At 36.3% G+C, this 14,404-nt stretch overlaps 1 protein-coding gene across 19 annotated transcripts in view; it reads left to right on the top strand.

Annotated features, from left to right (window-relative positions):
- Zc3h12b (zinc finger CCCH-type containing 12B) overlaps positions 1-14,404 on the top strand; it is a 224,594-nt gene that overhangs the window by 194,547 nt on the left and 15,643 nt on the right. For all 19 annotated transcript variants that reach the window (XM_087203230.1, XM_087203231.1, XM_087203222.1 and 16 more), the window contains 3 exons: positions 10,787-10,926; positions 12,694-12,928; positions 13,745-13,851. In XM_087203230.1, the coding sequence (XP_087059356.1) occupies positions 10,787-10,926; positions 12,694-12,928; positions 13,745-13,851 (482 nt within the window). The remainder of the gene's footprint in view (positions 1-10,786; positions 10,927-12,693; positions 12,929-13,744; positions 13,852-14,404) is intronic.

Genomic DNA, 14,404 nt, shown 5'->3' with positions numbered 1-14,404 from the left:
TTCCTCTGTCACCCATTGGTTGTTCAGGAGGGTATTATTTAATTTCCATGTGTTTGTTGGAGTTTTGCAGTTTCTTATGTCACTGATCTCCAATTTTATTGCACTATGGTCTGATAATATACAGGGGATAACTTCACTTCTTTTACATTTACTTAGACATGTCCTATGAGCTAGCATGTGGTCTATTTTGGAAAATGACCCATGTGCAGCTGAAAAGAATGTGTATTCTGATTTTGTGGAGTGGAACACTCTGTAAACATCTATTAAGTCCATTTGTTCAATAGCTTGGCTCAGTTCTAGAATTTCTTGTTAATTTTTTGTCTAGATGATCTGTCTAATTGTGATAATGGGGTATTGAGATCCCCCACTACAATTGTATTAAAGCTTATTTGGCTTTTCATGTCCATTAATATTTGTTTTGTGTAGTTGGAGGCATTCATATTTGGTGCATGCATATATATATATATATATATTTGTCATCTCTTCCTCTTGGACTGTTCCCTTCACAAGGATGTAGTGACCATCTTTGTCTCTCTTAATTAGTTTTGGTTTGAAATCTACTTTGCCTGCAAATAAAATTGCTACCCCTGCTTTATTCTGGGTTCCTGTGGTGTGGAGAACTGTTTTCCATCCTTTTACTTTCTGTCTATGCATTTCTTTTTGAGTTAGATGTGGTTTTGTATACAGCATATTCCTAGATTTTGCTTCTTAATCCATTCTGTCAGTCTATTTCTTTTGATTGGTGAATTGAGACCATTAACACTGATAGTTATAATTGATAGATATTGACTCATCCTTGTCATGATGTTTTACTATTAGTGGCTCTTTTATTTCTTGTTTTGTGGTTTTTTTCCCTTTCCCTTTAGCTTCTTACCTTGCCTGGTGGCTTCTCTCTGTTGGGCCTCATAGAGTTATGATCTTCCTTGTCTTTTTCTAGGATGTTGCTTAGGATTGTATGGATTGTGGGTTTGGTATTCATGAAATTTCTCAGGTGTTCTTTGTTGTGAAAGCATCTAATTTCCCCATCGATTTTGAAAGATAATTTTGTAGGATACAACAATCTAGGTTGGAAGTTATTTTCTTTTAGGGCTTGAAATACTTCACTCCAGGCTCTCCTTGACTTAAGGGTTTGTGTTGAAAAATCTGCCATGATTCTGATGGGCTTTCCTTTATAGGTAATTTGTTTCTTTTCTCTGCCTGTAGAATTTTTGTTCTTCTGGTGTATTTCTGGGATCTTGACTATTATATGTCTAGGTGTAGTTTTTTTTTTTTATCATGGCTAGTTGGAGTTCTATATGCCTCACTTATCTGTATGTCCAATTCTCCACCTCTGTCTGGGAAGTTTTCTACTATTACTTCTGTCAACGGTTTTTTTTATGTCAATTGTACTTTCTCCTGTTTTTTCCTTGACTCCTATCAGTCTTATGTTATTCTTCCTTGCATCATCCAGCAGCTGTTGGATTGATTTCTCATGGTCTTTTACTATGTTTAAGAAATCTCCATTTTCATGGTCCTTCACTGCAATCCTTTCTTCTATATCTGATATTCTATCTTCAGATTCCCTTAATCTTCTCTGTATACTTTCAAAGGAGTTTTTAATCTCCTGAATATCTATTTGAATCTGTTTCGTGGATTCCATTTCTTTCTTATGTTGGGCAATCATGGTTTCTATTTCTTTCTTATGCTGGGCATTCATGGTTTCCAGCATGTTTCTAAGCTCATATTTTTTTTTATCTGTTTCTGTTCTAGAGCCTCTAATTATGTCTTTCACTCTGCTCACCATCTCTGTAGTTATCTGGGAGATTATTTCTGCTTTGAATTTTTCTAGAGCCTCATTCATCTGTTTTGTTACTTCCTGTGTTATCAGTTCAGGGTGTCCAGGTGGTTGATTATCAGACTTTTCCATCCCGTTTTCCCCAGAAATTGCCTTTTGTGGGGTGGAGATCTGGGTTTCTGACTTGCTTAAATGTCTTCTCATTTTTGTTTTTGGTACTGTCAGTTATAAGTCAATGAGTTTCAGTAAGCCAGCCACAGACCCGCCAGACCCAGACAGATCTCTGGCTGCAAGTCCCAAACTGAGCTCTCTGTCTTCCTGCAGGGCTGAACTCCGCAAGGTTCCACTACAGGTTCCAGCTGTCCCTCCCCCGAAAACAGTCCAAGTTCAAATGGGAGGTGATGATCCCTCCAACTTACCAAGTACAGTGGTCTAGTGTGCCTGTATTGCAGAGATTCTCTTCACTTTTCCAGTGGGCTTCAGTTTTCATCAGGGAGCCTGAGAGCTTCTCTCTGTTGTTCACTTCTGCAACTCAGGACAATGGCCTTTTTGTCCCCCTGTACCTCTGTAGTGTGAAACTAAGTAGCTGCACAGCCAAGAGGACAGAGGCGGGGGGGGGGGGTGCTGTTGTTACACGTGCCCGTGCAGCCAAGCTGTTGGCTGGTGGGCCTGCGGGGGCGGGGGGTTATCCTCATGGCCTCCTGGATGCAAGTGGGCGGGGCAAGCCGGAAGGAGCAGGACCCAGCCACCCACGTCTGACCGCAAGGCCAAACTCTTTTGGAAATTTTTGAGGGTCTTCTATGCAGAGTATTCTGTCATCTGTAAATAATGATAATTTAACTTCTTCCTTTCCTATCCATATTCTTTTATTTCCTTCTCTTGTTAACTGCATTGAGTAGTTTCCAGAACTATATTGAACAGGAGTTGTGATGGGGGTATCCTTGTCTTGTTACTTATTTTACAGTGAAAGTTTTCAGTTTGGGACCATTTAGTATGATGTTGGCTATTGGTTTTTCATAGATGGCTTTTATCAAATTGAGATAAGGTATGTCTATTCCAATTTTATGTAGGATTTTTAGCATGAATATGTTTCGAATTTTGTCAAATGCTTTTTATGCATCAATTGAGATGATCATGTGGTTTTTGTTCTTGCTTCTATTACTGTGGTGTATTACATTTATTGACTTGAGTAAGTTGAACCATCCCTGCATTTCTTGGATGAATCCTACTTGGTCATGTTGTATAATTTTTTTGATGATTTGGTGTATTCTGCTTGCCAATATCTTATTGAGGATTTTTGCATCTATGTTCATTAAGGAGATTAGCCTCTAGTTCTCTTTTTCGGTTGAATCCTTCTCTGGATTTGGTATCAAGGTAATGCTTGCTTCCAGGAATGACTTTGGGAATATTGCTTCCCTTTCAATTTCAATTTTATTAAGGAGTTTGAGGAGTGGTGGCATCAGATCTTCTTTAAAGTTCTTTTAGAATTCAGCAGTGAATCCATCAGGACCTAGGCTTTTCTTTCTTGGTAGTTTATTATTACTTCTTCAATTTCATTGACTGATGTTGAGTTATTTAGAATTTTTATATCTTTGTTCAGCTTTGGTAATTCACATGTATCTAGGAATCTGTCCATTTCTTCTGAGTTTTCCTGTTATTAGAGTACAGGTTCTCGAGGTAAGTACTGATGATCTTCTGGAATTCTGCAGGATTTATTGTGATTTCAGCCTTTTCATTCCTAATTGCATGGATTTAGGTCTTTTCTTTCCTTCTTTTTGATAAGGTTGGTAAGGGTTTGTCTATTTATTTAATCTTTCAAAGAACCAACTCTTCAATTCATTGATTCTTTGTATTGTTTTCTTTGTCTCATTTGCATTAATTTCTGCTTTGATCTTTATAATTTCCTCCCTCATATGTACTTTAGGTTTAACTTGTTCTTCTTTTCTAGAAACTTGAGCTTCAACATTAGGCTATTTATTTGAGCCCGCACTGTTTATCTGGTGTAGGAATTCACTGTGTACATTTTCCTCATAGGACTGCTTTTATTGGGTCCCATAAGATCTGGTATGTTGTATTAGTACTATCATTTAATTGTAGAAACTATCTAATTTCTTCTTTAATTTCATCTGTGATCCATTCGTTGTTCAGGAGGGTGTTATTTAATTTGCATATGTTTATGTATTTTTGTACTTTCTTTTGCCATTGATTTCCAGCTTTATTACACTCTAATCATGGGATAATTTGAATTTCTTTGCACTTACCTATGCATGTTCTATGAGCTAGTATGTAGTCTATTTTGGAGAAAATCCACTGGCTGCTGAGCAGAATGGGTATTTTGTTGTTGTTGGCTGGAACACTTTGCAGATATCTACTAAGTCCGTTTGTTCAAAGGTTTGTCTCCCTCTGATACTTCTTTGTAATTTTTTATCTTATTGATCTGTCTGTGTGACAGTGGAATACAGAGTTCCCTCATTACAATCGTATTAGTGCTTATTTGATTTTTCATATCCATTAATGTTTGCTTTGTATAGTTTGATTGCCAGTATTTGGTGAAGATATATATTTCTGATTGTTATCTCTTCCTCTTGAGTTGTTCTCTCAACAAGTATGTAGTGAAATTCTTTGTCTCTTTTGATCAGTCTTAGCTTGAAATCCACTTTGTCTACAAATAGAATAGCTACCCTTGCTTTTTTCTGGGTTCCTTTGACTCTCAGTCTATGAATTTCTTCTTGAGTTGAATGTGTTTCTTATATGCAGCATATTGCTGGATCTTGGTTTTTGGTCCATTCTCCCAATCTGCTTCTTTTGATTGGGGAACTGAGACCTTTCACATTGATGGTTAGAAGTGATATGTATTTACTCATCCTTGTCATATCATTTTTCCTGTTGTTGGTACCCTTTCTTTCCCTTCTGTTCAATTGCTTGCATTGTCTGGTGGATTCCTTGTATTAGGACTCTTAGAATTTCGTCTTTGTATTCTTTTTCTATAATGTTTTTCAGAACTTTTTGGAGTGCTGGTTTGGTGGTCTTGAATTTCTTCAGATGTTCTTCATCATCAAAGTATCTTATGTCTCCATTAATTTCAAAGGATAATTTTGTGGTGTACATCAACCTGGTTTGGATGGAGGTTGTTTTCTTTTAGGGATTGAAATATTTTACTCCAAGCTCTCCTTGCCTTAAGGGTTTCTGTTGAAAAGTCTGTTGAGATTCTGATCGGTTTTCTTTTATAGGTGGTTTGTTTCTTTTCTCTAACAGTTTTTAGTATTCTGTTCTCATGTTGAATTTCTGTAAGCCTATTATATGCCTTGGTGTAGGGTTTTTTTCTGATCATTACTATTTGGAGTTCTATATGCCTCATTTATTTGTATCTCAAACTCCTTTTCTATGCTTGGCAAGTTTTTTGCTATTACCTCTATGAACTAATTTTTATGCCTTTTTTTCTATCTTCTGATTCCTCATTAATTCTAATTAATCTTATTTGCATCATCTACCACCTGTTGGATTGATTTTTTGTGGTTCCTTCCTATTTTTAAGATTTTTTTCATTTGATGATCACCAACCACAGCCCTTTCTTCTAGATCTGATATTTTATCTTCACATAAATTAATTCTGCTGCATATACTTTCAGTAGAATTTTTAATCTGTATTTCTATTTGAGTCTGTTTCATGGAATTGAGCTCTTTTCTGTATTTCGCATTCATGGTTTTCAAATCTTTCCTAAGTGCCTCTATTTTTTTAAAATCTGCATCTACTCTAGATTCACTAACCATTTCCTTTATTGTTGTCATCATTTCTTTAATTATTACTGTTTTGGTTTTATCAAGAGACTTATTCATTTATTTTGTTACTTCTGCTGCTACCATTTCATAAAATTCAGCTGGGTGGCTTTTAGTTTCTTCCACCTCTATGCCTCTTTGATTTGCCTTGGATGAGTTGGGGATTATGGGTTTCATCTTGCTTCTGTGTTTTCTCATTTTCTTTTTGTTTTGTTTTGTTTATTTGTTTTCTGCATTGAGGTTTGTAGATTGCTTTGGTAGGTAGTTTTATTACTAGAACTGGGACCTCTTTAGGAAATGATCACTTTTCAGAGATGTTTTCTAGGCATAGCTAAGTCTGTCACTTTTAAGTCACTTTTAGGTCTGTCTCAGTATCCTGCCTCTTCAATTTATTAAGGATGAAAGGTTGCTCACTGTTTGGCCTAGCACTCAGTTCTTTGTTACTGGACTATAGTATTATTTATGACCTCCCAGACGATCTAGGTATTGGTATAGAAGGAAGGTCAATTGGTCACAGCTATGTCACCTTGACTAAAGTAATATAATCCATCATAACAATAGCATCAAGCACAGACTGGAAAGTGACAAACTGAGATAACTATTAATTTGCTGCCTTTAACCACAGGTACAAGATTCATAGTTATAAAACAAAATCTAAGACAAATCACAAAATTACATACAGTAAAGGTCTACTCAATAGAGTGATTTTATGCTAAGGGGAAAAAATTTAAAAGGGATAAGAGGAAAAAGTAGAGAAATAAAAGAAGAGAAAGAGATTAGAAGAAGGACAAAGGAAGATTACCCAACCCTGGGAAACTGGTTAAGAAGATGGGAGGGAAATAAAGAAGGAAAAAACAAAAACAAGAATAAAAAAAACTAAAAACAACTAAAATCAATGTTCACACTCATGAAAAAAAAAAAAAGAAACCAAATACAAACAAAACCCAAAAGTGAAGAAAAAATAAATTTTGCTGTGATTTCAAGCCTGTGATTATCTTCTGGGATCTAAAGTTCTGTAGTAGTGTCCAGTTCAGTATGTGGCTTTGTTGTCACTGGTAGGCAAGGGAGACAGTCAGAGCCCAGATCTGTGCTAGATAATCCCAGGAAGTCTGCAGTAGGATTAAGGTGGGATGCTGGGTAATCCTAGAAAGCCTGCAGTTGTACTAGTGCAAGCTGCTGGTTCTGGTACTTTTAAATTCACAGAAGTTCAGGGTGATCTTGTCCTCTTGTCACCGGGCTGAGTTGCATCACTAGCTTATAACACTTTGGGTGTCTCTTGCTGGCCTGACCATGGCCCTGTGACCCTGGACATCTCCTGTGGTTGTCCCTCAATCAATCACTGGGTGTTTTTAACACAGCGTCCTGAGATGCAGGCAGCCTGTGGTTGTTGTGAGATCCAAGTTCAGCTTGCCCCTCCCTAAAATGACATCTAACCAAGCACTGTCTCCAGTGGACACTAGAGTCACTTGGATTGGAATCACCAGCTGTTGTAGCATACAGCATACATTGCTCCATTCCACTGGTGTTTTTTTCCCTGGAGACCTCTGAAGACACATATTTTCACTGTGTCTTGTAGATTTTTATCTTCCTTTCTCTCACTATGAATCAGAAGCTTGGGAGAAAGTGTAGAATGCCCCTTCCTTTTTCTGCATTGATTGAAGTCTGTCTCTTCACTTTCTCTGTGGGCTCCAATTTTCCCTTCAGGTCCTTCCTGGGTCCCAGGAATCTATCTCCCCCCTTCTCTTCCTCAAGTTATTTTTCCATTGTCTAGATTCTGAATCTTGGAGAGATTAATTTGTTCCTGCTTACCGTTCTGCCATCTTCCCAGAGTCTTCTATTTCTATCTCTTTGTTGAATTGCTTCTTCACATCCTGCATTGTCTTCTTTAATTCATTCAGCTGTTTATTTTTACCCTTCTTGAAGTCCTTGATCATTTAAAAATCAGTCTTTTGAATTCTTTGTCATTTCATCCACTTCAATACCTTTACATTCAGTTACTGATCAATTATGGACATCTCTTCCACTTTTATTTGAGGGTGTTCTTAATGTTTAGACTTCTTTTGAGGATTTGATCCCCAGAAGCACCACTCAAATAGTAGAAAACATTCCTTAGTAATGTTGATGACACAAAGACAAACCAGATATGGATACAGAGTAAAACCCAATTAAATGCAACAACTATACCACAATTAATAGAGATCAGTAATATTAATATACAATAAATTAATTTCTTTTGACTTCTGTTCAAAAATCATTGACAATAAAGAACACTATGTTTCTTTTGCTTTGTGAACAATAATGAAGAGATTACTTCCTTGGGCAATATGTTTCATCATATCTACTCTGTTTCATTAACAAATGATCATTGTTAGGAAAAAGGAAGAGAAACAGAGGTATAAGCTCAACAGGACAGGTTTATTTCAGAACAAACCTAAGAGGGACCATTCTGGCAGTAGAGACCAGATGAGCTGCTCTCATACAGGCTATAAGGTATTTGTAGGGTCATGAGCACAAAAAAGGGAGGTTATGGAAGGGAAAAGTCACAATGGGACTTTCCGGGGGAGAGTTCAGTAGTTCAGTACCAAGGAGTTGTGGCTATCTGTCAGGCACAGGGCTTAAGAACATACAAGTAGTTGTATGTTGTTTGTCAAGAGCAGGGCTGAACAGTGAGTGGGAATTATAGGGTGTAGCTGTACTTACTGGGCCTTATTGACCCGTGATTATACATGTGCAGCAGGTGTAAAAGCATAGCAGGGAGAAGGAATTCAAAGTGGTCTCTGCTCAGACCAGGATGGCAGTGATTAGATTCCTTCAATCATACTTACAGAAAAATGTACTTTTTTATCCTGTATGTGTTGATTTGATAAATTAAAGGTGCTTCACATGGTTAATTTTTATTAACATATTAAAATATTGCATAAAGACCATGATTTTTTCCTTTTTTATCTGACCAGATAAGTTATTATTAAATCCACTTTATTCACATTTCACATGGTCAGTGTTCAGTGCTATAATATGCTTATGAATTTTTTATTGCCGCTAATCTAAATTTTGTTTACTTTCTCCATTAGTTAACTGTAAGTTTACTGAGAGATTATTTCTCAGACAAACTATCATGTAACATGTTGTTTCTTATCATGTTGGATAACCTTGTGTTGGAATTATGATGCTGTTTGCCACTGATGGCAGTTAATATTTCCAGAAGTGGGGTATCTATGATTCACATACTGTGAATATGCTCAGATATTATGCTAAAATCTTAAAGGGAACATTCAGGTTGAAAGTTGTCTCCTTTGAGAGGAAAAATCCATTTCATAGGAATTAAGATTTTGAACTGTAAAAGTCACTATATTCTTTGCTAAGTCTTGGAAAAGCTCAAACATTTAAACTCTACTAAAACCATTACAGAGAGAGAAAGTCCAATGACTCATCTGCTGTGCTGAATTTTGCTTAGAAGCCTGCATCATGATGTGTTTTTAAGCAAGTTTACAGGATAGTGAGCTATAGCATCACCAAAATACAATGTGAGTTTCAGGTCCTAAGCTTTTTATACTTTTTAAATTGCAAAATGCCATGATTTGAGCAAAACAGTCATCTTGAAAGCATTACTGTATTTTACACATTTAAAAATTTTTAGTTTCTTAAATATTTATTGGGTACTAAAATTAACATACTAGGCCCTTGTGTAGGTCTGCATTGCCCCCTTGATAAATGTTAAAAGCGCCTTCTGATTCTTACTGGGTATTTAATGTGCCTCATGGAATGCTTCAATAACTCAATTTTAATATATGCTTTTGGGATGTTATAGTATGGTACATATTAAAACATAATTTTCAGTATATTAAGAAATTGATACTAGAATAGAAACTAACAGTGTTTCTGGATAGTAGTAAAACAGTTGGATCTTGGGGTTTTCCTTTATATGTTGAGTATTTTTCACATTTTATACTATAAGCATATATGTTTGTAATGATGGAAATATTTTAAAGAAAGAATTTGGCAATATAAATATAAAGGTGGAGTGTTCAACAGAAACTATTATTCCTGTTTAATTTCTGGATCTAGACTATGTTTAGGGTAAGACCATACATTATAGACATGCAAAGCCAAAAGAAATAAAATTCCATTTTCTTCCAAATTCCTCTTCTAAATGGTAGTTCTGGTGATTTTTCCAATTTAGTTGCTCTTGTTCAGTTTCTTAAATGCAATCATTAGTAGCTATTTCTAAGGCTACCTTGGCATGTATTGGCTGATGAATGTATTTTCCTTCTTATTTTTTCTTAAGAGCTTTCAACTTTGAGTAGAGTAATACAGTTGCTTTATGGTACTCACTGGGGATGTATTTAGGTATGTAATTGCAGAAGGATTGCTTGAGCTCAAGAGTTCAAGGCCAACCTAGACAAAGTAGCAAGATCCAATTGCAAAAACAGTTGCAATTACATACCTAAATACATGCATACTTAAATTACATACATACATACACACATAACTAAATCTTTTTTCTTTTAAAATTACAAACATTTTCACATCTAAAAAACTCAACAATATGATTTTGTTGATATATTGTTTATAATTAAATGGATATATGTGATAAATATTTTCCATCAGCATTTTATTACATATTTACAGTGCATAATGATTACAGTTATCATGAGGAGTAGGTACATGTGAATAACACATTTTAATTCTTTTTACTTCCTCTTCCACTCTCCTTCCTCCCAAGGTCTCTTTGTCTCCTTCCCATTTGCAAAAGATCTATGTCCCTGTTTCCCATTATCATGTCAGCATTTACTGGTATGTATGTGTGTTTTTGCTGTCATTGTAATTTTTGAAGCTTAATATATGTGTTTAAGATTCATCTCTCACTAATACTCCATATAAACTTTATCTAAACCTCTGGTAAAATGTCTTCTTTTTTTATCTGTTGTGAATATCTGAATCTTTGAAAATGTGGCAGGAGAAATAGGAGATAATAGAGAAAATGAAATAAATAATAAAAAATAACTACCATGGTGGTATAAAATGGGAGTTGTTATTAGCCACTTGTGGCATTGAGTAAAGTTTATAATGGCAATATTTGTAACAACTGAATATAAGGAATTTTATTTGCTCTTTTAAGTATACATTCTTTGGTATCATGAAGAAAGAGAGTGTTGTTAATCCCTTGATACTAAGAAAAGGCCTGTTTGCTATTTATTGTCAATCCTCTTGCCTCTTATTCTCTATTTTTCTAAAGCCATGGGAATAAAGAAGAATTCTCCTGTAGAGGAATTCAACTTGCTGTGGATTGGTTTCAAGACAAAGGTCATAAAGATATCACTGTATTTGTGCCTGCATGGAGAAAGGAGCAATCCCGCCCTGATGCACCAATTACAGGTATTAATTCAAATGACACATTCTTGTTATTTATTTATTTATTTTATTTATTTTTTTGGTACCGGGGATCAAACTCGGGACCTTACACTTGCAAGGCAGGTGCCAGAACCACTGAGCTAAGTCCCTCATTTCTTGTTATTTAGAGTCAAAGTTAGTCAAATAGTTTGGAGAGGGTATGATGGTCCCAATTTAGGAAATTATTTTTCTAAGTTGTTAAGTATACTTAAAATCTCTTTTATTAAGTGGATTTTCATCATTGTTTTGTAGTATATGATAGCTAAATAGAGACAACCTCAATTCAGCAAAAGATGAGACACATAGTTTAAAAAGAGTTCTTTTGTACTTGATCACAGTCTTTAGACTACAGGGAGATGAATCTGGTTATAAATATTACTCAGTTTTTCAGAAACCATTGTAGAAAGTGAAAATTATTCTGAACCAAGAAGTGATTATGAGGTTTTCAAATTAGGGAATGAAAGAGAAAAAGAAAAGTTCTGAGACAGTCAGAAGCAACTTCTCCATGTGGCACAGTAGGCCCAGAGCCTAGAAATGATGTGTAAAGTCCCACAAATATTTTTATTTTCTTCTCACATCAAAAGGAAAAGTTGAATATAATACAATGAATGTATAGTAATTTGTAATTATTTGGATTATATTTGGCCTTATACCAATGTAATTTCTAAAATGAAATTTTTAATATTCCAGTATGGAAAAAGGAGTTAATGAAGGCAGAAGTGCCTAAGGTCTGCAGAAATCGTGATGCACTCTTGCTAATGGCAATAAGAGTCACTGTATTCATTTAAAACAGTACATGTAATATATGTTCTTTGAGAGCATATAGACCCCAATCCTCTGAATAACTGCTCTTGCCTTACGTGCCTAATGAAAAAATCCAGTGCTTGGCTATCTGATTTACCATGTGCTGAACAGGCTCCCAAGACTCAGTCTAAGAGCAGATCCTGGCCCTGCTCAAGCCCAGCCAGCAAGCTTTCTCTCCTCAAGCAATTAGGAGAACAAAAGGAAAGTGGTTCAATATTCAACTGGTACAGCTTGATGTTCCACTTTAGCTTTAGCATTTCTTCAAGCAGAGGCCAAAAATATCAGTTGTTAAGAGTGATGCTTTACTCTCCTCCTGATGAAAATATCTTCAGCTATTGCCGTTTCCGTCCAAAGCCAAAAATCTGGTATTTGGGCTGAGGATGTAGCTCAGTGGTAGAGCTTCCCCAAAACTGTGAAGGAAGGAAGGAAGGAAGGAAGGAAGGAAGGAAGGAAGGAAGGAAGGAAGGAAGGAAGGAAAAGAAAGGAAACAAAGCAAAGCAAATAAAACAGAAAAGAAAAATAAGAAAAGCTGATGTTTCAGCCAAAGGGCAAAAACAAAAAGTGAAAACGCTAGGATATGAGTGTCATTCCTCACTTTTCATTGTAGTTTTTAAAAAAGTACAAACGAGGGCCGGGGATTCAGCTCCGTAGTGCCGCCGCCTCCCTCACAAGCTCAAGGTCCCGAGTTTGATCCCCTGCACAAAAAAAAAACCCTACACATTATTTAATTTGAGTCCTTCATTTTATTGAAAAGAAAACTAAAGTCTGAAGGATGTTACTTGCCTAATGTCACAATTCAATTTGATGTCATAGCTGAGAGTGGAACCCACTTACTCCTTTAGGGCAAATAACAAATTTATCTAGTAGTAAACTTCTGTATTTGTAGTATGGCAATAATGCTGTTAACTGATGATTTCTATTCTGTGCCATATAATCATATTTTGACAGAACAAGATATTCTTCGTAAACTGGAGAAGGAAAAAATTCTAGTCTTCACACCTTCCCGAAGGGTCCAGGGCAGAAGGGTTGTATGCTATGATGACCGATTCATAGTTAAATTAGCATTTGATTCTGATGGCATCATTGTGTCCAATGACAACTACCGAGACCTTCAAGTCGAAAAGCCAGAATGGAAGAAGTTTATCGAGGAGCGGTTGCTGATGTATTCTTTTGTGAATGACAAGTGCGTTTCTTTCCAGTAGGCTCTGAATGGTCTATATCCAAGTTACTAGTAGGAATAGATTTCATTTCATTTTGATAAACATTTACTGAACACGTAGTCTGTACCATGCATTATGCTGGTTGTCATGCAAATAAAAATTGAATAAGAAACTCAGTCTCACTGGGCATGGTGGCGTATGCCTGTAATCCCACCACTTGGGAGGCTGAGGCAGGAGGATTGCTGCAAATTTGAGTCCAGCCTGGGCTACATAGTGAGTTCAAGGCCAGCCTGAACTACATAGCAAGACCCTGTCTCAAAAAAACAAAAACAAAAACCAAAAAAACCCCTCACTCTCAAGAGGCTCAAAGTGTAGTGGAAAAGAGAAAGAGACAACCACATTGTGTCGAATGGGCATTACAGTTAATGTATTTTTAAATTGCTGTGTATATGTGAAGCAAAAGTCCTCCCAGAGGAAATGACACTTGAAATAAAGTCTACAGAGTGAAGAAGGCTTCTGGGTATGCCAGGTGAAGGGGACATTATGAAGAAAGCTATGAAGGTGTAAAAGGGGATGGCATATTGAGGAAACCAAGCAGGAATACCAGTATGGCTGTAACATATAATCTATGAAAGAATGATGCACTGGAGAAAAATCATCCTTTCTAGGTGATCAGGTAGGAACAAAAGAAAGAACTGATAAATTAACAGAATATAGATTTGAGGCAGGAAGGGCAATTAGAAGTCTGTAACAATAGTACAGACAAGAGGCAATGAAGGTCTGAACTTCTGGAAAAGGGATATAAGGGAAGAAATTCACCCTTGCTTGCTTGCTTTCAGATTTATGCCTCCAGATGATCCTTTAGGACGCCATGGCCCAAGCCTTGAAAATTTCTTAAGAAGAAGACCTATTGTTCCTGAGCATAAGAAGCAACCATGTCCTTATGGTGAGTACCTATGTGCAGAACTGAGTTCTGTACTAAGAGAAACATAAGGACTCTGAATACTTTTGTTTTCTAGATTTTGCTTTTAAATGGGAAATCCTAACCTGTTCCCTTTCTATGAGTTAAAGTTTTTATCTGCATGTACCCTCAGGTATTTTAGAAAAACTTCTTAGAAACTGAATGAGGAAAAGGTAACTGGAATTGAAGGGAAGATTAGTTGTCACTTCCTAAAATGGCACATAAGCTCTAGTTGCCTAAGTACTAAGCAGTGCTGCTTGGAACAGGGAAATGCAGAAACTTGCTTGACCTATGGAAACAGAAAGAGAATGACAGACTGAATTTGGATCCAAGAAAGCATGTCTTCGGTCACCTAGTCAACCCTTTTCTTCTCGTCTGTACTTTCCAGTTGCCTCCAAGTTTCATTTTCATTTTTTCAAAAACATAGTTTTCTATACTGAACTTCTGTTCTTACCCAAGTCCCAAGTTTGTGGTACTAACAGGGCAACATGGTTTGTTTAGTGGGTTTTTTTGGTTTTTTTGGTACCAGGGATTGAAC

The sequence above is a fragment of the Heterocephalus glaber genome, unplaced genomic scaffold (assembly GCF_053883595.1).
Source record: "Heterocephalus glaber isolate CG9 unplaced genomic scaffold, H.glaber_assembly_v1.0 deba00001790, whole genome shotgun sequence".
NCBI classification, from domain to species: Eukaryota; Metazoa; Chordata; class Mammalia; order Rodentia; family Bathyergidae; genus Heterocephalus; species Heterocephalus glaber.
Note: the sequence above shows the minus strand (reverse complement) of the source record. Positions and strands in the feature narration are given on the sequence as shown.